Source organism: Lathyrus oleraceus, chromosome 2, assembly GCF_024323335.1.
Source record: "Lathyrus oleraceus cultivar Zhongwan6 chromosome 2, CAAS_Psat_ZW6_1.0, whole genome shotgun sequence".
NCBI classification, from domain to species: domain Eukaryota; kingdom Viridiplantae; phylum Streptophyta; class Magnoliopsida; order Fabales; family Fabaceae; genus Lathyrus; species Lathyrus oleraceus.
In genome coordinates, this window is record NC_066580.1 from 212,208,750 (window position 1) to 212,235,333 (window position 26,584).

Below are 26,584 nucleotides of genomic sequence, written 5' to 3' on the forward strand. Positions count from 1 at the left end.
TGGTGGTTGAGCCTCATCTTCATCGTCGTTATTCAGGATGTGATCAACCTGTATCTCAGTCTCCTCTTCTTCTTCATCAACAACGTCGACCTCTACTTCTGCTTCTGGGTTGAGTTCATCTGAGCATTGTGCATCATCTGCATCATCTCCACCAGCTGGATCCTGATATGTTACTTGAGACTGTTGAGACGGTATACATGGTTGTAGAGTAATGTACAACTCGATAGAATCCATGCCTGAATGTTCATGACTAAGAAACATGCTTTGCACATCTTCATCGTCTCGTATCTTTAGGGGGAAAAACTTGCATTGACCATTCTCAAAAAATATAGGATTCTGATATGTCATCCTTGACACAATACCTCCCTGTATAAAGGATTGTATTCTTTTTTTGAAATGCAAAAAGGTTGCATTTCTCTTCATCGAAACTCTAATGGTATCAGTGTTTCTAAAACAAAAACCATGAAGCTCAGACTCAAAAGTTTCACCGTTGCAGTGAACGTTGATACTGTATAATGATGAAGATGACATTTTGGAGATGAAAAGTATTTTGCAAGTGCAGATGAAAGTGAGTGAAGATGAAAAGTATTTTGGAGATGAAAAGTATTTTGCAAGTGCAGATGAATGTGATAGTAAGACACTTAAATAGATGGTATTAATGTCTCACATTGAAGCTTGTCTGAGATACCGTGTCAAGCATGCAAGTAATTTCAGAGATGATGTGTCTGTCATGCAAGACAGTGTGACTTGATGTGTCAAGCATGCTAGCTAGTTCAGAGATGAGGTGTCTGTCATGCAAGACAGTGTGAGTTGATGTGTCAAGCATGCTAGCTAGTTCAGAGATGAGATGTCTGTCATGCAAGACAGTGTGAGTTGATGTGTCAAGCATGATAGGTAGTCAAGAGTTGATGTGTCAAGCATGCTAGCTAGTAAGAAGGTAGTCATCAGCATACAGGAGACAAGACAGACACGTGTCGGACACCTAAGACGGTCAGAGATGATGTGTCAATCCTGCAAGACAGTGTCAGTTGATGTGTCAGCCAGGCAAGCTATCAAGAAGGTAGTCATCAGCATACAGGAGACAAGACAGACACGTGTCGGACACCTAAGATGGTCAGAGATGATGTGTCAATCATGCAAGCCATCCATAAGTGAATTGTTCAGCATGCAGGAGACAGCAATGCCACGTGTTGAGCATGCAAAGGGTGGCGCCAATTGGATTGGCGCCTACCTTTAGGACTTGCACATGGTCGCCAGTTTGAATGGCGCCCCCCTTAGTCAGTCCTTGAAACCAAGCATTCAGAACTAGGCTTGCATGCATGTGCCCTAGGGTGTCGCCAATTTGAATGGCGCCCCCTCCTAAATAATGTACATGGTCGCCAAATGAGGTGGAGACACCATGCAAACACAATTTTTCATGCACTCATCCATTTGCCTATAAATTGATCCACTCCTTCACCAATTCTTCCACACCAACATTCTCACTACTTCATCTACATTTCTCACTACTTCATCTACATTACTTCTGTTACAATTTCATCTTCTACAAAATCTTCCATTTTCATCTACACCAACTCCCCAACAATATGTCTTTACTCACAATGGGCGAAGCACACAGAGGAACAGTTGCAAACATCGCGACATACGTAAGTATTTTCTTATACTTCTTTTTTATGTTTCATCTCCACCAACCCCATTTTATTTTGAAATACCGACTTAGTCAAATGTTACATTATTTCTATTATAGGATGTCTCAAGGTTTCGCACTCGAGTTCACGAATTTGTCCACATGGACCCGTTGATTCAACCTTATGTTGAACTTGCCGGTTTTGGTCACCTTAGCAAAATTATGTCTTGGTCTATAGATAACAAATTCATTCTCGCCTTATGCGAAAGATGGAGGCCAGAGACACACACATTTTGGTTTCCAACCGGTGAGTGTACCGTGACGTTAGAAGACGTCTACATGCTTTTAGGACTACGAATTGAAGGCAAAGCTGTTAATGGTAAGACCAACTTTCCAAATTCAATTTGCATGGAGCTTTTAAACGTTGATTTGTTAGATGATAATGCTAGGGGACAAGGTATACTACTTTCACGCCTAAAGTCATATTATAATAGTTTTTATTTAGATGAGCATTCTACCGAAGAAGCTCGAATCATTAAAACTAGGTGTTACATTATGTTGTTACTAGGATCCTTTTTATTTCCCGAAGGTAGTGGTTCTAGCATGCATATTATGTACTTACCTTTACTTAGACAAATAGATAGAATAGGTAGTTATAGTTGGGGATCCGCATGTCTAGCCTATCTCTATAGTTCTTTGTGCAAAAACTGCCACAAAGATACTTCTACATTTTCTGGATGTGCTGTTTTGCTACAAGCATGGGGATGGTCAAGACTACCGTCTCTAGCACCGGTCAATAGCAACCCCTTCACTTTTCCATATGCAAAAAAGTAAGTTGTTTAAATTGCTATATCTTTACTTCCTTCCTTACAGTTTATTACCCATAACTAATTTATTTTAACTTTTTGGTGTAGATGGTCGGCACGCGGTATGAATTACAGCAGATGTCCGAGACACTGTATTACTCAATATCGCAACCTGTTGGATCACCTTCGACCGGCAGACGTAAGCAAAATAATTACATTATTTCTTCATATTATATTCACTTTTTCTACATTCATTTAAATCCTATTGTCTTTAACATTTCAGTTCATTTGGCGTCCATACCTTAATATGGATCATGAGCATCAGATCAACCCTGAAGACGCAGCCGTATGGACAACATGCACACCAATAATACGGTTCACAACAGTGGAGCTGCACAACACCGATCGTGTGAAGCTGCAGTTTGGTATGGTCCAGAATATCCCAGATCCCCCAGCTAGCCTAGGAGAATGGCATATGCGTAAAGTGAACGACCAATGGAACTTCAACCCTTGGCAACAATTCGCAAGATCAGAGTGTCGCAAGTGGAAGCACCGTCATGACCATGTCTTAACTGACGCAGTCATGCCAAATGAGGTAAAACCAAGTCGTGCTTATATGGCTTGGTATAGATCAGTTGGATTTCAATTCATCGCCGATGATATGTACCTCTACGACCCACGCCAGACAACTTACACACAAGAAGCCTCAACATCTAACCCCCAACAACATTCTCAGCCCAATTACTCACAACCACCTATCCGACAAACTTTCTGTTCCACAAACACACAAACATACAACCAAAACATGCCATTCACCCAACCCCAAAACCAAGAACATCCCCCATACCACCACCAACAAATGGACCATCAACCTTCGACCGAACATCGCTTCGCACCCACACCATCACCCTACCAAAGTCGCCTTACCCAAAACACTAACCGCCCCATCACCTACCGTAGCCAAGAACCCCAAACATCACAATACCAAAACATCCCACAACCATATCTCTTCCAAACACCCCAACAACCTTTCCAACCTTTCCTAGACCCATCATTGTCACCCATGTCCCCCTTCAACCGTCCTGGTCGCCCATCCATGAGTCAACCACACCCCAACTTCTCTGGCATGGGTCATGAGCTCAGCTACGCCGGTACACCATCATTGAATACTGAAGACTATGCTGAGTTGGCTGAATACCTCAACGGATCTTCTCCTGTAGGCGGTAATGACGCTCCTGGACCATCAGATGAACAAACACCGGTTCAGAATCGTCAACGTGGGTTAGGGCCAAGGGTTAGGATAGCTAGGGGATGTGGGACCGGAGGTCGGTTAGGTGATCCCGGTCATCACCATTAGGATTCATTGTGTAAAATCCAAATTTTATTAATATCAATTCGTATTATGTCAAATTTATCTTTGTGTATTCTCCAAACATTAAGTTTCTTTCATAATTCTTAAATAAACACATATCATAAAACAAAAATTTATAAGTCAAAAACCCTAATTCAAGGACTTGTTATTGTTATGTTGAAGGGCTTGAAGTTGGTCCCTTTTGGCAAAGTTCACATACACTTGTTTTGACAGAAACCCTAATTTTGGGTCAAGTTCACAGGGACATAACTCACTCATTTTTAATTATTTTGAGGTGGGACCAAGTGCATTGCAAAATTTAAGATGTCTACTTCAAATGTTATGTTGGACAAAAATTCATATTCCTAAAAGAAACACATGCAATAATACAAAACATTATGACTCAGATAACAGTTATAATGTCAAAGAGTCCAAGTTCAGGTGCCCATACCTTTCTCATAAAAGCTGCAAATGATGCAAACCTTTAGTCCAAATTCATTATCTTGAAAAGATATACAACTTTTATGTTAAAGGTTTTGTCATTTGAGGCTTTTATCATTCATACTAAAGGGCTTGAAGTTGGTCCCTTTTGGCAAAGTTCACATACACTTGTTTTGACAGAAACCCTAATTTTTGGTCAAGTTCGCAGGGACATAACTCACTCATTTTTAATTATTTTGAGGTGGGACCAAGTGCATTGCAAAATTTAAGATGTCTACTTCAAATGTTATGTTGGACAAAAATTCGTATTCCTAAAAGAAACACATGCAATAATACAAAACATTATGACTCAGATAACAGTTATAATGTCAAAGAGTCCAAGTTCAGGTGCCCATACCTTTCTCATAAAAGCTGCAAATGATGCAAACCTTTAGTCCAAATTCATTATCTTGAAAAGATATACAACTTTTATGTTAAAGGTTTTGTCATTTGAGGCTTTTATCATTCATACTAAAGGGCTTGAAGTTGGTCCCTTTTGGCAAAGTTCACATACACTTGTTTTGACAGAAACCCTAATTTTGGGTCAAGTTCGCAGGGACATAACTCACTCATTTTTAATTATTTTGAGGTGGGACCAAGTGCATTGCAAAATTTAAGATGTCTACTTCAAATGTTATGTTGGACAAAAATTCATATTCCTAAAAGAAACACATGCAATAATACAAAACATTATAGGTCAGATAACAGTTGAAAAACTCAGAAGTCCAACTTCAACTGCCCATAACTTTCTCAAAAAAAATCCAAATGTTGCAAAATTTATATCCAAATTCATTGTTTTGAAAAGATCTACAACTTTCATGTTGGAAGTTTTTTCATTTGAGGCTTTTTTAAGGGAGTCGCCAATTGGATTGGCGCCCCCTCTTAAAAAATACACACAGGCGCCAATTGGATTGGCTAGGGCACCTGCCCTAGCCAATCCAATTGGCGCCTCCTTGTAATTTTTAAGAGGGGGCGCCAATCCAATTGGCGCCTCCCTATTAAAGGTGGGGTAGATTGGGAAATTTTTTGAAACTTGGGTTATTTTGGGAAATAATTTAAAAAGTTGGGTTATATTAGTAAAAAATCCTTAAAAACTCATGTTAATTGATTTCCCAACAATTTGTTTCGGATCAGATTTACACGAAATCGTAATCACCCATATGTGCAATAAATTAGATCTGACATTGTTATAAAAAAGATTAACAATGGCACATGTTACTACATGACTTGTATTTTACCAGTACAATGAGATAAGGATTGATCGAGATTATAATTTTTAAAATCCGCCACGCTTTCCACGAGGGCAGCACAATTCTCATGTCTCCAACTGTCAATGTTTGGATTTATGCACATAAATCCACGTCTAAAGTGGCCCCATTTAACAAGTTTATATGATCCCTCGTTGTCAATATAATGGAAAATGGATTCCCTACAGTTAGTTAGTGACTACAAAATTCAAACTAAAGGTCTCAAACAAAGTGACTTGTGTGAGGTCAGTTTAGCTGGTACTGGCCATTGCAATATAATTGGGTCTTAGTGTATCTTTGGTAATTAGAATGGAACTTATTTATCAAATTCCAATGCATATTTTATGTGAAAATTGTGAAGCCACAGTTTGTAACTTCATAAAATATATGTATTTTCAACCTTTCAAACTCAACTAGTAAAAAACTCGTTTGTACACACGAGTTTAGAATGGTACATGCATTTGTTTACATATATAAATAGAATAGATTTGTAATAATCGGAAGAAGAAAAAAAAGGTAATTAGGAGCAAATCTTCCCTGGTCACTAAATTTTGAGCACAAATTTTAAGCACACTCACCAAAAATGTGGATTTAAGAATTATTTTATTATTATTTTTATAACAGTTAAAAAAATAAAAGGTTAATAATTTGTAAGTATGCCTAAGAGAATTACTTTTAGAATTGTGAATAGGAATTACAATGGATAGGGTTTGGATAGGGTACTATAGTATTCATCCTCATACTCACAATTTCAAAAAATCTTCGTACCCGAGTCCATACTCTCTTGGGTGTCAAAATTAGCATCCGTACCCGTGCTCTATGGGTATGTAAGTACCAATACCCGTACCCGTGACCCACATTCCTATTAAAAATAAATGGATCAATTATAAAATATCATATAATTTTAAGTTTTTAAAAACATTAAAAAGTTTTCAAACAATTTATTGTTGAAATAAATGAATACTCAAACAATTAAAAAGTTTTTAAAAACTTTGTTTAATGTTGATATACGTTTTATAATTGATAGAGATACATTTTCATATAATAATATAAATTAAAATATATAAATATAAATGAAAATACATAAATATATAATGTGCGGGGTATACATAAATACATAAATATCTTTATAATTGATAGAGATACTTTGTTTAATGTTGATACACTATCCTACCCTTGCGCTTAACTTGGGGTAGGATAGTGTTCAGTTCATCTGACTAGGCATTCGAATTACAAGATGAAACATCCCGTCGAAGGATCAACCACATGATATTCTTCGCACACATTCTGAAGTGTCGAAGGAACCATGTAAAATCCAAAAGTTATGTTGGTTGTTCTTCAATAACCAATAACACGGCAGTCATAAGCCTTTTCAAAACAAAACAAAAAACAAAAAAATCCGATAAGTTGAACACCCGAAGAGGTGGCTTAGGCAAAAGTTAGGGCAATCCCGGTGGACTAAAAGCATCAAAAAGCGGTCTAGTAACAAATTAGGGATTAAAAAAAGCTAAAGCAAAAGAGGTCGTTAAATCCTCAACAAAGTAAAAAGATTCGTTGACCACCATGTCAAGAATCAAATGGTCGCAGACATCCATGACAAAAACAAAATAAGGTGATTGTCATTTCAAGAGAATCTTGAATCTTCATATCCACTCATACCATCAAGCTCTCTTGCAAGACGAATTCATATGTTGAATTAATTGAATGTAGAACTGGAGATCATCATGGAGAAAGGGTGGGTTAAAATAAGTTTTTATCCTTATATCCTTTTGTTTCAATAACCGTGAATCAGACCACGTTACAACCCTTAAAAGACCTAATTGAATCATGGTTTATTCTGAAAGCATACTACAACAAAGTTGTGTAAACTCACTCCTAGAGATTTTCTAATCTTTCATATTGATGTCAGACTCTCGTTGTATCTTTCACACACAAGCTAAATCGGCATTGCGTTTGACCTAAATGGTACACTCGTCATACACGATCACATCATTCCAATAAATAACTTTTCAAAACTTGCGTGAATATTGCATTAAAATTACCATTTTTGAATGAACAATTTTAACTGCAAACAAGTACTTGACATCAAGGAAATACAAGCAGCAATCAAAGAGAAACTTGAACACTCGTCAACACTGACTCTAATCAAGACCACCTCGTAACCATATGGATTACGAATTCAATGGCTATATTAACCAAAGAACCGATCATACTAAAACAAATCTCTGAGCATCAGTTGATCAGGGAGGCAATTCATTTCAAAACACTCAGTCAATCTAGTGCAAATATATTGAAAGGCTCAGTCAGAGGCAAGTCACCTCGAGAAAACAGCGCAATCAACCACTCCGAGAGTCGGTTAATCAAAGGCAGACTACTGCAAGATTCAGACACTAGGACAAATTGTCTCAAACAATGTCATGGCATAACTATTCCAAAGTCTCGTTCAAGGAAAATTCCTTCAAAGACCCTACAGGCTGGGGAAAGAAGAGCTATAAAGGTGCATTTCCTCTGTATACTTTCTAGTTGATCTAGTAGATCGTGGAAAAACTAGCAAATGTTGAGTTCACAACAAGTGTCAAGAGAGAAAAATCACAATTTTTCATGTATTGAAGTTGATGGCCATGAAATCATTTGTAGGCCACCATGGCATATCAGACAAAAAAGTTGATGTTCTCTCAGGAACAAACACACAACTTATCAGCAACAGATCAAACTTGGGGCACCAAGAACATCCATATCTACTTCCTAATCATCACATCATCAAAGATCGAGTTTCGGGAAGTAAAAACCTTTCACCAACCAAAAGTCCAATCCATATTGACAACTACTAAAAAAACAAAGTCTGTCCTGTTAGCATCATCAAAAACTCAAATCCAATCAACATTGGTACCCAAAAATGATCTCACCTTCAAAAAATGGAGACCGATCCAAAAACCAATCACATGCATGCATTCCCACATGCATCGCATACAACATACATGCATAGCTTTCTTGCCGGAATATGAAGTTTCATATCAAAAAAGCTCTCCCGTTGAAATAATAAGTTTTCATTAAATTAACATGCATCACATGCATACATAACACAATCTTTTCCATCAACTCTTTGATGATGATAATCCTTTTCCGTCAACCCTTTGGTGGCGACAATATTTTTTTCATTAACTCTTTGATGATGTCACTCCTTAGTGAAGTTTCTTTTCATCAACCCTTTGATGTTGTCACTCCTTAGTGAATTTCTCTCCATCAATTCTTTGATGATATTCCCCAGCAATCTCTCTTCGGAAACAAAAATAAATCCCTACAAAAAATCTAATTACCCATTTGCATTCCCACATGCATCGCATGCATCACTTCATGCATAACCTTCCCGATGAAATGGAAAGTTTCAAAAAGACACAATCTTATCAATCATCAGCATACCTATGCATAGACCTCCCTCTAAAACGGGGAGCTTCATTAATAATGGACAAAATTATTTACATGCATCTACAAATCTCCAACAGTTGCATCCTTGCATGCATCTCCATACATCATTCAGTGCATGGTTTTCCATCCAAAGTGGAACATAATAAACTAAAATCAAGCACAACATACATAATTCAAGATCCAGGGTCAATCATAAGTATCCAGGTCGGTCCTCATCTAAGTCGACGATATTTTTTCCTCGCGTGCGCTCGTGGAATTTTATTCTCCATCAAGTCATTCTTCAACTTTGTGTTGATAATGATATTCCCAACGTCTTCGCTATTTTTTCTCCCCAAGAAGAGGTTACCCTAAAAAGTATCTTATGAGTTTTTCCCATGCAGATATTTTCCAATAAACTTGTTTTTCCTAAATTTCATTACATTTTCTTTCACATTTCATTTATACATTTCATTTATACATTTCATGTCCGACTTTTAGGACAAAATTTGGGGTCTTTTTCCGTATTTAATTATCTTCCACCATGAATGTACAAAGACCGTTTTCATTCGTACATTCTGGTTCAAGGTAATTAAATATGGGCAGCTGTCATACCCTAATTTTGTCCGGGAATTTTCATACATCATATTTTACTTTAATTTGCATCATTTGTATAGCATAACATGCCTTTCGTCCCACAAACGAAATTAAAAGACGAATAGATTCTAACCTGGCAACTGGAGGAAAGGTTTATGTATCGTTTATACCTTTTTGCTGACTATAACCTTATGCTATCAGTCGAGCCTTGTTTCTGACAACTTCTCCCTTCTCATTGAGCTTGTCTCTGAAGACCCATCTGGTTCCAATAACATGGAAAACCTTTGGTTTCTGAACAAGATCCCAAACATCGTTATGGTGAATTTATTAAGTTCTTCCTGCATAGCCAGAATCCATTCATTACCCAGAAGAGCTTCATCAATAGATGTGGGTTCTATCAGAGATACCAAACCTAGAAGAGTCTTTTTAGAAGGTTTGAATGAAGATCTAGTTTTGACTAGAGCGTCTTTATCTCCCAGAATAATTCTTCAGAATGAGAAGTTCTTTGTCTACTCTTCTTCTGATGAGTTGGACCAACGACAACTTCTGATTGAGTCGCTTTTGAGTCGTTTGCTTCAGATTCTTAAGCTTTGGCTTTTGAGTCTTTTTCTCCAGAATCAGTATCCTTGGATTCTGAAAGATTGATCTTCAAATCTGCAAACTTCTCAACTAGCTTTGACTTTTCAGGGTCAAGCTTATCATTGAATCTAACATGAATTGATTCTTTAACAATTCGTGTTTTAGTGTTAAAGATTATGTAGCCTTTAAAGCGTTCAGAATATCCTAACAATAAACACTTTTGCGCTTTAGAATCAAACTTGCCAAGATTCTCTTTAGTGTTCAACATAAAGCACTTACAGCCGAAAGGGGGAAAGTAAGAAATGTTGGGCTTTTTGTTCTACCATAATTCATAAGGAGTCTTACCTAGAATAAGTCTAATAGAAATCTTGTTCTGAACGTAACTAGTTGTTTTAACTACTTCTGCCCAGAAATGCTTAGCCATGTTAGTTTCTTATATCATGTTGCGAGCCATTTATTGCAAAGTCCTATTCTTCCTTTATACAACCCTGTTTTGTTATGGAGTTCTATGACAGGAGAAAACATGGGAAATATCATTTGCATCAAAAATATTTTCAAAATGTTTATTTTCAAATTCGCCACCATGATCACTTCTGACTCTGACTATTTTGCAGTTCATTTCTGTTTGCACTAGTGAGCAGAAAGTAGAGATCACAGAATGTGACTCATCCTTGTGTTTCAAGAACTTTACCCATGTCCATCGATTATAGTCATCAACGATGACTAATCCATACTTCTTTCCACATATATATGCAGTTTTCATTGGTCCAAGAAAATCAATATGCAGAAGTTCTAACGGTCTAGAGGTAGAAACAACAGTTTTTCCTTTGAAAGATGTTTTAGAAAACTTGCCTTTCTGACATGCTTCACAAAGAGCATCTGAAGTGAACTTCAGGTTGGGTAAGCATCTGACTAATCCAAGCTTATTTAGCTAAGAAATCCTTATCATGATAACATGACTCAAACGTCTGTGCCATACCCATTGCTCCTCATTAACAGACATTAGACATTTTACATTCTGATCCTCAAGATCAGAAAGTCTGATTTTATAAATGTTGTTCTTTCTCCTTCTGTTAAAAATGATTACACCATCTTTCTGACTAACGGTCTTACAGGACTTTTGATTAAAAATGATATCATAACCATTGTCACTAAGTTGACTAATAGATAATAGGTTATGCATCAGACCATCAGCCAAAAGAACATTAGTAATAGAAGGAAGTTTACCATTACCAATAGTTCCAGAGCCAATGATCTTTCCTTTCTGGTTTCCTCCTAAACCAATGAAGCCTCCAGGCTTAAGTTCTAAATCTTAGAACATAGACCTTCTGCCTGTCATATGTCGTGAGCATCCATTGTCCAGGTACCATGACTGGTGTTTCAGCTAAGTTGTTAAGGATGTATGCAACATAAATTATTTTATCCTTAGGTACCCACTTTCATGGTCCTCTCTTGTTAGTTTTCCCAAAGTTTCTTACAACTTTGGATCTTTGTGTAAAAGGATAATCATGGGGAATTTGTGCATGGTACTTATGTTTCAGAACTAAGTTCTTACCCTTTTTATGTTTCTGTGTCTGTGCAGAAGTATCAAGCTCAGTGCCAGCAGACACGAAATGCACATAAAGAGGTTTTGGTTTTACCTTTTGACTTTCGTCAGGTTTTATAGTTTATGTACAACCTAAACATTTCTTGTCATTTCTGCTAACTCCATAGATCAAAGAAGTCATTTTGCTTCTATCTATTCTTTTAGCTAGAAAGTACCAGAATGATCTGTCATATCTAATGACGCAATCAATACCAAAAGCTTCCGAGACTACTTCCTCCTCTAGTTTTGAAAATTTTCTTTTCATAGCAGAGTTGTTATTTTCTAAAGAAAATACTTTTTCACTTAGAGAGGAAATATCTTTCTCAAGCTCACTGTGAGTTTCAGAAATAACTACTTGGACTTGTTTAAGGTCCTTGTACTAACTTTGAAGACTTTAGTACTTTTCCAGCATATTAGAGAGACAAGATTCAAGATCAAAACGAGATAGTTTAGAAAATACCTCTTCAGAATCGGAGTCCGATTCTGAATCTATCAGCACCTTGTCTTTTGTTTCTTCAGAACCTTCTAGATTATTTATAGTTGCCATCAATGCAATGTTGTCTTTTTCTTTTTCAGAATCTTCTTCTTCGGATTATGAGTCACCCCATGTAGCCATCATCCCTTTCTTGCCTTTAGAAAAATTCTTCTTAGGCCTTCTGTCATTTTTCAGCTTAGGACAATCATTTTTGTAGTGGCCTGACTCCTTGCACTCAAAGCATATAACTTAGAACCTTGCTTCTTCTCTCCAGAAGAAGAATCAAAACGATCAACAATCCTTCTGGCTCCCTGAACTTCCCTTGACCATTATGTTTGTGCTTCCAGATTCTGTTGACTCTCTTTGAAATCAGAGACAACTCGTCATCATCTTCCGAGGCTTCATCAGAACCTTGTGATGTTTTCTCAGCTTGATAAGCTTTTTTTTCTCAAGCTTAGACTTTAAAGAAACAAATTTACCTCGCTTATGAGCTTCATCTTCCTCGAGCTCAATCTCATAGCTTCTTAAAGAACTAACAAGTCTCCATTTTTTAGGAAGACTTCTGATAATCTTCTTGATGTGGTCAGCTGTAGAGTATCATTTTTCCAGAACTTTCAGTCCTGCAACAAGCATCTGAAACCTTGAGAACATAGTCTCAATTATTTCATCATCTTCCATTATGAATGCCTCGTACTTCTGGATTAAGGTCGAAGCCTTTATCTCCTTTACTTGAGTATTCCCCTCACGAGTCATCCTCAGAGAGTCAAATATGGATTTGGAAAATCTCTGCTTGTTATCTTCTCATACTCAGCATAAGAGATAGCATTTAGAAGTATAGTTATGGCCTTATGATGATTTTTGAAATATTTCTTTTGTTGATCAGTCATAACACTTCTTACCATATTATTTCCTTTAGCATTAACTGGATGAACGTAGTCATCGACTACAATATGCCAGAGATCAACATCGTAACCAAGAAAGAAACTTTTTATTCCATCTTTCCAATAATCAAATTTCTCACCATCAAAGATTGGTGATTTTTCACTGTAGTGATCTCTTTCGTTATTGTTAACAACGTTAACAACAACCATTGTTTCTCACACAAAACTGGATGGGCACTGAACATGGTGAAGTGTTGATAAAACTTTTATCACAATCAGAATCGGAGCTCTGATACAAATTGAAGGTGTGAAAACACAAGAAATGGGGGTTTGAATTTGATTTTACAAAATAAAAGTTTTTTACCAACTCACGAACACCGCTTAAAAGTTAATAACAAAGAGATAAAAACACAAGTATTTTTATCCTGCTTCGCTTGAAACTCAAAGTTACTCCAGTCCATCCGCCAAGGTGATTTTTCCTTATACACAAGGACTTAATCCACTATAATCAACACATTAGAATAATAAAAAAGAATAACCTTATTTGTCTTCTCAAGGATCCAACTATACCCTAGTCTAAGGATTCAAACAAACAGTTTGAATAATATTTTGTGTGCTACAAGTTACTTCTATACAAGCAGATTTTACACAAATGATAAACAGTTACTCAAAGAAAACTGTGTACAAAGGTTGATAGGTTTTCACAAAGAAATAGACTTGTCAAAATTATTGTAGCACCGACATTTTCTTCAAGTCTTAAAGTCTCACTTATATAGCATAAGAAGAACACCGTTGGAGGACAAAATAGGGAAAGCTCATAGAGCGGTTGTCCACTGTTGGATGGTGAAATGAGTGATATTGTGTACTGTCCTTTGTCCACAAAACAATGATATATGTGATGTATAGTGTTGTCCTTACCCACGAATTCAGGTAGTGAAAATGATATTTGATTTGCACTATGTACTATTTGATCACGTGCTCATTTGATCTTATCTTTAAGTTCATTGACTTTTGATGAAAGTTGATGAAGCATGAAATGAAGAAACATAAAGCTGAATTCAAAAACTTCAGAATCTTTGGTCAGAACCTTGACAGCATCAGTAGTCTGACTTGAGATCTTCAGTATCTTTAAAATATTTAGAATCTTTAGAATCTACAGTCAGAACCTTGATAATCTCAACGTATGGCTTGAGATCTTCAGTATTTTTAGAATCTTTAGAACCTTCAGTCAGAACCTTGATAATCTCAACGTAAGACTTGAGATCTTCAGAATCTTCAACTAAATAACACAATTTCAGAAGCTTGTCATTCTTCAGAAGTTTAGTGATCAAAGTCACGTCTAGAAGCACAAGCTAAGAGAACGTTGCAACAACAACATAATGTTTTCTCAGAGGCTTCTCAGGAGTGAATCAGCACAAAAGTATAAAGATTATTGTAGAAGCAACATTGAATATCTTTTAGAACTTCTTGTGACTGTCGCAGAAACGGAATTGAAACTTATTGTTCAGAAACTGATGACGTTGTACGTCATATACTCAGAATCAGAATTGATTGTTAAAGTTAAACAGTAACAAACTATTAGGGTACCAAAATTGTTTTCACATAAATACAACATTGTTATCATCAAAACTAATATATAGATGCAGAATCAAAATCTTACTCTAACAATTATGTCAAAAATCATATATTCGATAATGCACGTAGATTGTTTGATTTAATGCCTGACATGAATGTTGTTTCTTGAAATTCTTTATTGTCTGGGTATGCTCAAAATGGATATGTTGATGAGGCAAAGGAGGATTTTTAATAATATGCCTGATAAAAATTCCATCTCTTTAAATGGTTTACTTGTTGCCTATGTTCATAATGGAATAATTGAGGAGGTTTGTGGGTTGTTTGAGTCCAAATCGGATTGGGAATTGACTTCTTGAAACTGTTTGATGGGTGGGTTTGTTAGGAGAAAGAAGATACGTGATGCTAGGCGGCTTTTTGACAAAATGCCTTTTAGGATGCAATTTACCTGGAATACTATGATTTTAGGTTATGCCCAAGTTAGAGGTTTGTCGCGGGCTAGGAGATTGTTTGATGAATCTCCAATACGGGACGTGTACACGTGGATAACCATGGTGTCTGGGTATATGCAGAATAGAATGCTGGATGAAGCTAGAATATTTTTTGATGATATGCCCCAAAAAAATGAAGTTTCATATAAGGCAGCTAAGAAGGGTGAAGAAAGAAAGACAATTCAACCGTCTTGTCGATGTCTACCAGAAGATACTCGCAACCGATGGAGTTTATGAGCTTTACCGTGGTTTCAACATCTCCTGTGTCGGAATCATTGTGTATCGTGGTCTCTACTTTAGAATATATGATTCACTCCAACCAGTTCTTGTAACTAGAAAATTGTAGGTCAGTACTTGTTGCCTCTTTTATAAAGTGATATTAATTTTATTTGATCATTTGCTGAAAGCATTTTACATTACTTTTGATATTACATAAAATACATGAGTAAAAAAAGTATAAAATGATTACATGCATTCAAATAAGATATTAGTCATATAGATGCCGCACATGTACAAATATCATACCATACGAAGATGCAATTGAGTTCAATACATCAGAAAATATTCAACCTTTAATTTAGCATATCCTATAAGTGGGGCAACTAGCGTCTATCTATCACACTTGCCAATAATTCATACACTGATTAAAATCTTTTATGTAATGCACCATTCAAAACAGATGCATATTGTAAAAGATAAGATCTTACACCCAAGATAGCTGGAACAGGTGAGAGGAAGATCAATAGGGCCTACCAGTTAAGAGTTGATTACTGTGGATAGAGAGGCAGGCCAATAAAGAAGATTCAATGTGAAACACTTATGAAGATTCTAGAAATAAATGGCTTCATTGAATATCAACTATGTTGTTGCGTTTAGATTTTTTTTTTCATTCATCGTACACATCATATTGTATTTTTTTCCCTCAACCATAGATTTCCAAGATAGTCATTGTTTTAGTATATTAATTTTTTTAGTTGGTTCATTTTTGCATGATTCCTGGTGTGATATTATTTCACAATGGTTAGCTTTTATCTCCAAAAAAACATCATTGATTTGGTTTTATTCTTTGATTTTTTAGGCAAAAGATCTATGATGAGGTAGTGGAGCTCAGAAAAGATGAAATCAAAATGGTGCGCAGACTAATCAAGAACGGAGCACCACATCGCGACTTCAATCCATATCCGGTCTGTAACTTTCATTTTCATTTTAAATTCTTTATACTATCAATATAATGTTTGAAACACATTTAGAACGCGTAATTCCTTAATTTCAAATCACATTTGTAATGTGCAAGCTTATGTTGATTAGTTCAAATGAGATGATCCCAAACATCCATTGTCTAATGCACCAAAACCCAAATGAGGGTTTATTCCTTCATTTTGACAAGCCAAAGGATGATGATGGTCCATTTCTTCTGTGGGAAGATGATTCTAGTTTGACCAAAAAATCAAATCATTTGGCTTACATTCCTGCACCAAAGCAGAAGTTACATGGTATTGAGTGTGACTTTAATTTTGGAATTCAATATAATATTAGTTTTTCCTTTGAGGTACATTTAGTGTTAATAATTCAATTTTCTTCTCAGGCCATGATGAGTCATATAATCCTCCTTTAGAGTATATTCCAACCCAAGAAGAGATTAATTCATATCAGTTGATGTTTGAAGAAGACCACCCTAAGTTTGTTCGAAAAAGGTATTGTGCTTCAAGGGTAAACATTTTTTGCTTCCTTTCATACAGTTGAACTAACAAATATTAATTGCCAGCTCTGCATCTATAAGAAGCATCCCTGCGTATGAGAAAATGGTAAGCCTTAAGTAGTATCAATTTAGGCTAATGTATAGTTCTTATGAAACTAAGAAATTAAAAAAACGATTACTTCATGTATGAGACACTTTGATCCTATAATTCTTCCTAAGCATGTGTTCATGTATATAATTATATGCCATTTTATCTGCAGAACAAATTGTCTTCTGCTGATATGTAAAACGGATCACAAGACAAAAAACAAATTTAAATAAGTAGGTTACATATGATAGAGGTATTATGAGTGAAGCTAAAAGGAAAAGTTGATAAAAGGGATATTTTTAGCTATTAAAAGGGGATTGTGACTCAAGCTAAAAGGAAAAGTTTATTACATGCATTTTCTCTCTGCCTGTAGTCATACTGGCTTTCTGGATAGGGGAACCGAGTACTTCTATTAAATGAATAAAGATTGAAGTGTAACACCAACTTCAAAACATTATAATTGCATGATTGATCTTCTTGGCAGAGCGGGCCATTTGGAAGAAGCACGTGACTTAATGAGAGAACACAAACACTGAATTTAAAAAGATAGCATATCTATTTTAATTCGTTGCAGTAATCATGTTTTGTATTTTACCCTTACAAAAAAAAAAATTGTCCGAAAACCTTCGAGGAATGTAATAATAGTGGTACATGTCGTTTTTATTAGTGATTTTGCCAATGCCAAAATGTACATGCTAGCAGGTGAATAATAATGTTTTGTTTATTTATAATGAGAAGGAAATGATGTGATAGAGAATGTTCATCCTTGTTTCAAAATCTACTAGTAGTATACATTGTGTTTTGGTACGGACAAATACATCCTAATTACAAAAACTATTGCGGTATTACAAAATGACATTTCGTGACAATGAGTTCTCATGTTAGCTTCTAGAGAATTTCTATGCAATCCTTCAAAATCGTAATTAAACTAGAATTAAGCATGCTAAGGCAGTCAGATTATCTGTCAAATTATTCGTCTGCTGCGTCATCATTGAACTCTATAATTGATTCAGGCTAATACAAGAAATATGTTTTATTGAGTAAGAATTTGAATGTACACATCTGATATAATTTTAAGATAAATGTCTATCGTGTAGATACAAATAAAAATTCAGATTAATGTTTTTCAAAATTTACAATAATTAAATGTTACATATTAGGTTTAAAAATTTATTGCATCATTTTCTTCTTTTGCTGCATAATTGTATCTTCTTTATTTTAAATTTATAGAATTGCAATTATATATATATATATATATATATATATATATATATATATATATATATATATATATATATATATATATATATATATATATATATATATATATATATATATATATATATATATATATATATATATATATATATATATATATATATATATATATATATATATATTAATTATGTTTTATGAGCTTATAAATATCTTAGATGTATCATATCCTATAAATAATTTAAGATATAAATGTTTTTATCCGTGCGGACGCACGATTTTAGTTTTATTGTAAAATTAAATTTTTTTTCCTATCTATTTTTAAGAGGTCTATTTCACGTAGATTATTTTACTTTTTTTGTATATTTTCGCATTCGATTTTTATACATTTTAATTCATTTTATTTTTATTTTTTCATTAAAATATCAAGAAAAAATAAATAAAAACAAATAAATAATCATTTAATTTTTATTTGTTTTTATTAAAAAGATTTGAATTTTATTATATTTTATTTCTTTAAATTCATTTTTTTATCCTAGAAATATGCAATGTACACATTTGAAACTAATTGATAAATCGTAATGTGTGTTTCTATTTGTTCATCTCTATTCATTAGATCAAGATAACCGAGGATCTAAATTTGTCCCATCTCATCTACTTATATTGATATCCACACCTTCACTCTCCAACAATAGAAATCAAGAAAGAAAAGGAAACAAAATAATTATAAAAAAAAAAAGAGAGAATGAAGGAGGGATTCATTGGCCACAAAAGAAGAAGAAAGGCATGTCATTCAGGGACACACACTAACAAGAGATAAATCTCTCTCTCTCTCTCTCTCTCTGTGTGTGTGTGTGTGTGTGTGTGTGTGTGAGAGAGAGAGAGAGAGAGGGAGAGAGAGAAATGCTCCCCAACGTATCTCTCTATAGATTTCTCTCTTTTCTTTTTCGTGAACCACATCCAATTTACTCCCCACCACACTTCAACCATTTCACCACCACCCTCTGCCGATCCCACTCATCCACCTTCTTTTCTTCAAACAACACAAGACATACAACGACCACTGCGCCGTCTAAAACCACTGTGAATTCGGCGACGTACCACACAAAATCACAACTAAACACCCATCTTGCAACCTTGATCAACTTCATCCATCTTCGTTTCCACCTTTTCAAGACTCTTCTTCCTCCAATTCCTTCAACATAATATAAAACCATCTCACCATACACCCACACCGTGAATCACCTTACAACAAAACCACAAACTCCTTTCCGGCGCAAACAGTCTTTGCAGTTTTCCGCTATTCACCCTTCCTCAATTCACAACTAACACATTTCTTGAACCAAAAGTTGTCGCGAGAACGAGCTCCCGCAATTTCCATCGTTGTTGCGCAGTGACACAACTGTTAGAAAGTTTATTATTATTAAAATATTACCTGTAATTTGTTTGTTTAGCAATTCCTAGTTTTTAGGAAAGACCTATTCTTTAGGAAGAATAGGGTTTGTTTCTTTTTTATTATTACCACGTTTCAAGTTTGTTAGCAGTAGATTCTGTTTTGCTTGTAACGCTATTTATAAGCCCTATTCTCTTAATGAATAATCATCCCTTCCAGCTATTTGTTATTCTAAAACTAACATTTGGCATCAGAGCTGTGCAAGGGGCCAAATTAAAAGTGTGTGAGCAGAATGACAACTTCAGAAAAGTTTGTGCAGCCGTCCATTCCCCAAGTTCGATGGCCATTATGATTATTGGTCAATGATGATGGAGAACTTTCTAAGGAGTAAGGAAATGTGGAATCTGGTTGATGAAGGAATCCCTGCAGCAACAATTGGGACATCATCGGCAAGCGAGGCGCAGAGAAAGACGGTGGAAGAAGCCAAACTCAAAGATCTGAAGGTCAAGAATTTTCTGTTTCAGGCCATTGACAAAGAAGTTCTTGAAACAATTCTTGACAAGGGAACCTCAAAAGCAATTTGGGACTCAATGAAGCGGAAATATCAAGGGTCTACAAAGGTGAAAAGGGCACAACTGCAGGCATTAAGGAGGGAGTTCGAGTTGCTGGCCATGAAAGAAGGAGAGAAAGTAGACACTTTCTTGGGACGAACCTTGACCTTAGTGATAAAAAATGAAGTCAAACGGTGAGACAATAAAGCAGAGTATGGTGGTGAGTAAGATACTTAGGTCTTTAACTATCAAATTTAACTATGTTGTGTGTTCAATAGAGGAATCAAATGATCTAAGTACTTTGAGTATTGATGAATTACATGGAAGTTTACTAGTTCATGAACAAAGAATGCAAGGATACCAAGAGGAGGAACATGTGTTAAAAGTGGCTCATGATGATCGATCAAATAGAGGTAGAGGTCGAGGCATGTTCAGAGGAGGACGTGGCAGAGGTAGAGGGAGACAACCCATAAACAAAGCAGTCATTGAATGTTTCAAATGCCATAAATTAGGACATTTCCAATATGAATGTCCTGACTAGGAAAAGAAAGCTAACTATGCTGAATTAGAAGAAGATGAACTTTTGTTGATGTCATATGCATATATTCATCAAGAAAAGAAAGAAGAGATATGGTTCCTGGATTCAGGGTGCAGCAACCACATGACGGGAAACAAAGAGTGGTTCTTTGAATTGGAAGAAAATTTCAATCGAACAGTGAAGCTTGGAAATGATACGAGAATGGAGGTAGTAACAAAAGGGAGTATAAAGGTGCAAATAAATGGCATAATCCAGATAATATCTGATGTCTATTATATTCCTGAGCTTAAAAACAATCTATTAAGTATAGGGCAGCTTCAAGAGAAAGGATTGACCATTTTAATTCGGGATGGAACTTGTAAAGTGTATCATTCTAAGAGGGGACTGATTATGCAAACTAATATGAGTGGAAACAGAATGTTTTTTTTGTTAGCTTATATGCCACAGAGAAATTCCATGTGTTTGCAAACTGAAGATGTATCAGAGAAAGAGGCACGCATGTGGCACAATCGATTTGGGCACCTGAATCACAAGGGATTAAGAACATTGGCCTTCAAAAATGTGATTGGCTTACCTGTTCTCAAATCTCCTAATGAGTTATGTACAACCTGCCTAACTGGAAAACAACACAGAGATACAATGCCAAGGAGGAGTTTGTGGAAGGCATCAAAACAGCTCCAGCTAGTACATTCAGATATATGTGGCCCTATCAAGCCAACATCCCACAGTGGCAAGAGGTACATTATAAGTTTTATCGATGATTATTCTCGTAAAACTTGGATTTATTTCTTACATGAAAAATCATAAGCTTTTATTACTTTCAAACATTTTAAAGCTAATGTTGAGAAAGAGATATGTGCATTCATAACTTGTTTGAGGACTGACAGGGGTGGCGAGTTCACCTCAAATGAGTTTGGAGAATTCTGTAAATCATAGGGCATTATTAGGCAATTGACAGCAGCCTATACACCGCAGCAGAACGGAGTTACCGAGAGAAAGAATCGGACAATTATGAATGTTGTCCGATCCATGCTAAATGAAAGAAAAGTTCCCAAAACTTTCTGGTCCGAGGCTGCAAAATGGTGCATTCATATTCATAATCGATGCCCGACAGCAGCGGTTGAAGATAAGACCCCAGAAGAGGCATGGAGCAATGAAAAACCGGTGGTAGATTACTTTCGAGTTTTTAGATGTGTGGCACATGTTCATATACCAGATCAAAATAGGAGCAAATTAGACGACAAAAGCAGAAGATGTGTTCTTCTAGGAGTGAGCGATGAATCAAAAGCATGGAGGCTTTATGATCCAATCTCAAAGAAAATTATTGTCAGCAAGGATGTTGTTTTTGAAGAAGAAAAAGGTTGGGATTGGGGCAGATCTGTTGAAGAAATAAAGCAAGATATATTGGAGTGTGAAGATGAAGGAGATACTGTGGCGGATCAAAATGAAGAACTTGGTGAAACAAGCCCAAATAACTTGAGTGACAGTCCTGGAATTTTCAACAATTCCAACATCTCTAACAGCAGCTCCAACAAATCAAGTAGCCTGACAACTTCACCTCCAAATGAGCCAAGTTCTGATGATAACGAATTAGTTGAAGGGAGGGGCATGCGAGTAAGAAGAGAACCAATATGGATGGCAGATTATGAAACAGGGGAAGGTCTCTCTGATGATGAAAATCTGAATGCAATGATGATGGTAACTGAGAATGACCCTACAACGTTTGAAGAAGCAGTACAATGCAAAAAAATGGAGGGAAGCAATGTCATCGGAAATTGAATTCATTGAGAGGAACCAAACTTGGGAACTTACTGTGATTCCTAAAGATATCAAACTTATTGGAGTCAAGTGGGTATTTAAAACAAAGTTAAATGAAGATGGTATTGTGGAGAAGTTCAAAGCGAGGCTCATAGCAAAAGGGTATGCACAATGCCATGGTATTGATTATACTGAGGTATTTGCTCCGGTGACAAGACTCGACAATATCCATGTAATTCTTGCAATAGCTGCACAATATGCTCCGGTGGCAATACTCGACAATATCCATGTAGTTCTTGCAATAGCTGCACAATATAGTTGGGAGGTCTTTCAACTTGATGTAAAAAACGCTTTACTTCATGGTGAGCTGAAAGAAGAAGTCTATGTGGAGCAATCCGAGGGGTTTGTAAAGAAAGGAGAAGAAGAGAAAGTCTACAAACTAAAAAAGGCATTATATGGGCTCAAACAAGCACCACGAGCTTGGTACAACAGAATCTAATCTTATTTCTTACGAGAAGAATTCGAAAGATGTTCTAGCGAGCATACTCTATTTACAAAATCAAAAGGAGGTAAACTCTTAATTGTAAGCCTTTATGTTGATGATTTAATTTTTACCGGAAATGACAGAAGCATGTGTGATGAGTTTAAAAATTCAATGATGTTGGAGTTTGATATGTCTGATTTGGGGAAAATGAAGCATTTTCTTGGAGTAGAAGTGAAGCAATGTGCAGGTGGAATATTCATTTGTCAAAGAAGATATGCAAAGGAGGTTTTAGCTAGATTTGGTATGGAGGACAGTAATGCTGTGAAAAATCCCATTGTACCGGGTACAAAATTACGCAAAGACGAGGGAGGCGTTACCGTTGATGAAACTCTGTATAAGCAAGTGGTTGGAAGCCTTATGTATTTGACTGTAACTAGACCTGACATGATGTTTGGTGTTAGTTTAATAAGCAGGTTCATGGCTAGGCCTACTATGGCACATTGGCTGGCCGTAAAGAGGATATTAAGGTACCTAAAAGGTACAATTAATCTGGGTATCTTTTACAGGAAGTAAGAATACAATCTAAAACTGGTGGCCTTCACTGATAGTGATTATGCCAGTGACTTAGACGATCGAAAAAACACTTCCGGATTTGTGTTTAAATTGGGAGCGGGAGCTATTTCTTGGGCATCAAAGAAACAGCCCGTTGTCGCTTTCTCCACCACGGAGGCGGAATACATGGCAGCAGCTTTATGTGCGTGTCAATGTGTTTGGCTTAGAAGAGTGTTGGAAAAGATTGAAGTCGAGGAAAAAACAACAACTATGATCATGTGCGACAATAGTTCTACTATACAACTATTTAAAAATCCCGTGTTTCACGGAAAAAGTAAACATATCGATGTGAAATTCCACTTTCTTAGGGACTTAGTAAACAACGGAGTTATCAAGTTGAGCTATTGTGCTTCTGAGAATCAAACTGCAGACATTATGACGAAGCCATTGAAATTGGAACAATTTGAAAAGCTTCGTGGGATGCTTGGAGTTACGGATATTACTGAAGTAAGCTAAGTTCAGATGAATTAGCTTAAGGGAGGGATTGTTAGGAAGTTTATTATTATTAAAATATTAGCTGTAATTTGTTTGTTTAGCAATTCCTAGTTTTTAGGAAAGACCTATTCTTAAAGAATAGGGTTTGTTTCTTTTTGATTATTACCACGTTTCAAGTTTGTTAGCAGTAGATTCTGTTTTGCTTGTAAGGCTATTTATAAACCCTATTCTCTTAATGAATAATCATCCCTTCCAGCTATTTGTTATTCTAAAACTAACAACAACAACTAACTCTCATCTTTCAACACAACATCTAACTCAGCTTCATTTTGTTTTCAAGATTCCGCTATCTTTCGCCGCAACTTTTGACAACTTTCCGCAGCAACGACTTGAAACTCAGCTTATGGGTACACAATTCAATTCGTTTTCTCTCGCGTATTGTTGTGTATATTCTGTTTGTGTTGTTTTTTTTCTTGGATTTTGATTACGTGTTTATTTTCAACATGGACTATGTCGGTTGTGTTAATTGTAATGGTGCTTTAAAATCATGGTAAGTAATGTGGTTGTTGTTGTTATATTTCGATTACGTGTTTGACGCAACCTTATTTGTTAATGAAAAAGAGATAATCAAATATGTAGTGAAAGAAGAGGGATCCGTTCTATTGTGAGAGATTGTGTGTGTATTGTTCATATTTGTTGTTGTTGTGTGTTGCATGAGTATATGTATGCATAGAAATTTGGATTATTTAGAGATGATTTATACAACATGGTCAAGTTAGTCTTTAATGGTGGAATATTACAGTTTAGATGCTATTGATGGAAGCCAACATTTATGTGTTCTAGTTAACGGTGGTTTTATCCCATTTATTTATTTTTCCTTTAAATGCATGAAGCCTATTTTCTGTGTCATGCTTACTGTTTTCGATAGTTAGCTTTGTATATGGCTCCAGGGTTTCATTAGGAGTCAATGCATCTATTGAATTAGATAATAACCTTGCCATGTTATATTAAATAAATATTTTTGATAATTCAAAATTTAGAAGTTAAATCTTGCTCATCTCTTTTATAGTAGACATTTCATGGGTGAGCATGTTATATTAAAATAAATCGGTTGTGTGTATGATCATGTTGGTTTTTTTACCTTCCATAATCTTATTTATTTTATTTTTATTTATTATTATTTCATTTATTTATTTTTAAATTGTTATAATTAATTAAATAAATAGATAATAATTAAATAAATATGTTTAAATATAGTCAAAATCTTTGGTCTAACATCAAGTGGACTTTTCAAAACCCTTGATCCAACGTCAAGTACCATTTTTCCGCTCATTCATATCTTTTCATAACTCGTTAAACACTTGATCCAACGTCAAGTTGCTTGTTTTTCAAAAGCTTTTCACAATAGCTTGGATGAAAAAGGATCGATTGGGTAGACTTTCTCTTTCCCAGGGTGTTTTGGCACTGTTATAGAGTTTCATGTTCGAACACTCATCTTTCGTATTAAAACGCAATAATTAATTCAATTAAGTTGGTTCTCCTATAAAAGAAAAATGATTGATTGAGTGTAGACCTTCTACTTCTCTGATTATTTGGACACTGTTGTAGAGCTCCTTGTGTGAGTAATTGTCTTCCGTTAACGAACTTTGACTTAATTTGTCACACATTTTTCACACTAAATTAAAAGAGGATTCATTGGGTGTAGACTTTCTCCTTCCCTGAGTGTTTGGATACTGATGTAGAGCTCTCTGTTTGAATACTCGTCTTCCAATGCTAAAACATTCAACACATTAAAGTTGTCTTTATTCGCCCGTGTGCGACTCTAAAACCGGATATGCGTCAAGCCTATGGATTAGTGATAATGTAGAATACGAATCACTACACTAGTCACACTATCAAGGATTTGTTTCACTAGCTAAGATTCCAAGTTCCAATGATTCAAAGAGCAAACCAAACTAGATAAACAACTAAGATAATTTTGGTTTAGGCAAATTATCAAACACTTGGTGTGCAAAAACACTCCAAGTGATATTTATGTTGAGTAAGAGATTTCAATTAGTCTAGTACAATATTTACTTGTACTTTGAATTCAAAAATAGAGTTTTAACTTCTTACTCAATTAATATCAAGGTTTGATAAAAGTACTTATACTAAAATCCCTTAATTTTTAAGCTAAAAACAAATATGCTAAAAAATAGAGAAGGCAAAGATTTGCTGAGGCAGTTCCCCCGTCGTCCTCGCTTCGGGGTACGTCTGCCCTCAATTCTAAAACTAGAATTGAGATGATTTAATAGATATCACCTGTTGAATTTAACCGTTTATACAAGGATTGCAAAGCAAATATACAACCGAACTCTCAAGACGTTGAATGTTGCTTCCACTCCTTGTTCCTTGATTCAAGGTGAATCAAGTCCTTCGATTGTTGTTGATAGACCTCCGATTCCAGCCCCTTTGTTGAACAACCCTTCGTTCTTCAAACCCTCGGCCTGGCTGATCTCAGCTACAACAAATCGAACCCGAATTCTTCCCTTCAATATCACTGAATCCGCTACTAGACTGATGAAGACTTCCTCTTCTCAATCACCTTCGCTCAGCTGAAACTTGATAAAGAAATTCGTCCAAAAACCCCCAATCACAAACCAGTCTTGGAGGACAAAACCCTAACGGTTTTATTCAAGAAAAAAACCTGTCACAAGCTTCAACCCGAACCGGATTCCC

General features: G+C 35.7%; 2 protein-coding genes across 8 annotated transcripts; both read left to right on the top strand.

Annotated features, from left to right (window-relative positions):
- The first annotated feature begins 1,479 nt into the window (after positions 1-1,479).
- Positions 1,480-3,843, top strand: LOC127121314 (altered inheritance of mitochondria protein 3-like). The gene is made up of 3 exons (XM_051051843.1): positions 1,480-1,646; positions 1,748-2,632; positions 2,717-3,843. The coding sequence occupies exons 2-3, from the start codon at positions 2,558-2,560 to the stop codon at positions 3,788-3,790; spliced, it is 1,149 nt and encodes a 382-aa protein (XP_050907800.1). The 5' UTR covers positions 1,480-1,646; positions 1,748-2,557; the 3' UTR covers positions 3,791-3,843.
- Positions 3,844-14,653: 10,810 nt separating this feature from the next.
- Positions 14,654-17,652, top strand: LOC127118928 (ribosome biogenesis protein BOP1 homolog). 7 transcript variants are annotated; one of them, XM_051049157.1, is made up of 6 exons: positions 14,661-15,439; positions 15,773-15,820; positions 16,172-16,586; positions 16,679-16,787; positions 16,859-16,898; positions 17,053-17,652. In XM_051049157.1, exons 3-6 carry the CDS (start codon positions 16,379-16,381, stop codon positions 17,077-17,079), a joined length of 384 nt encoding a protein of 127 aa, XP_050905114.1. In that variant the 5' UTR covers positions 14,661-15,439; positions 15,773-15,820; positions 16,172-16,378; the 3' UTR covers positions 17,080-17,652. The 7 variants fall into 7 exon arrangements, with proteins under 7 accessions (XP_050905116.1, XP_050905114.1, XP_050905113.1 ...); XM_051049156.1 differs by lacking the exon at positions 15,773-15,820; XM_051049161.1 differs by lacking the exon at positions 14,661-15,439 and having other exon boundaries at positions 15,495-16,277; positions 16,402-16,586.
- Positions 17,653-26,584: the final 8,932 nt, after the last annotated feature.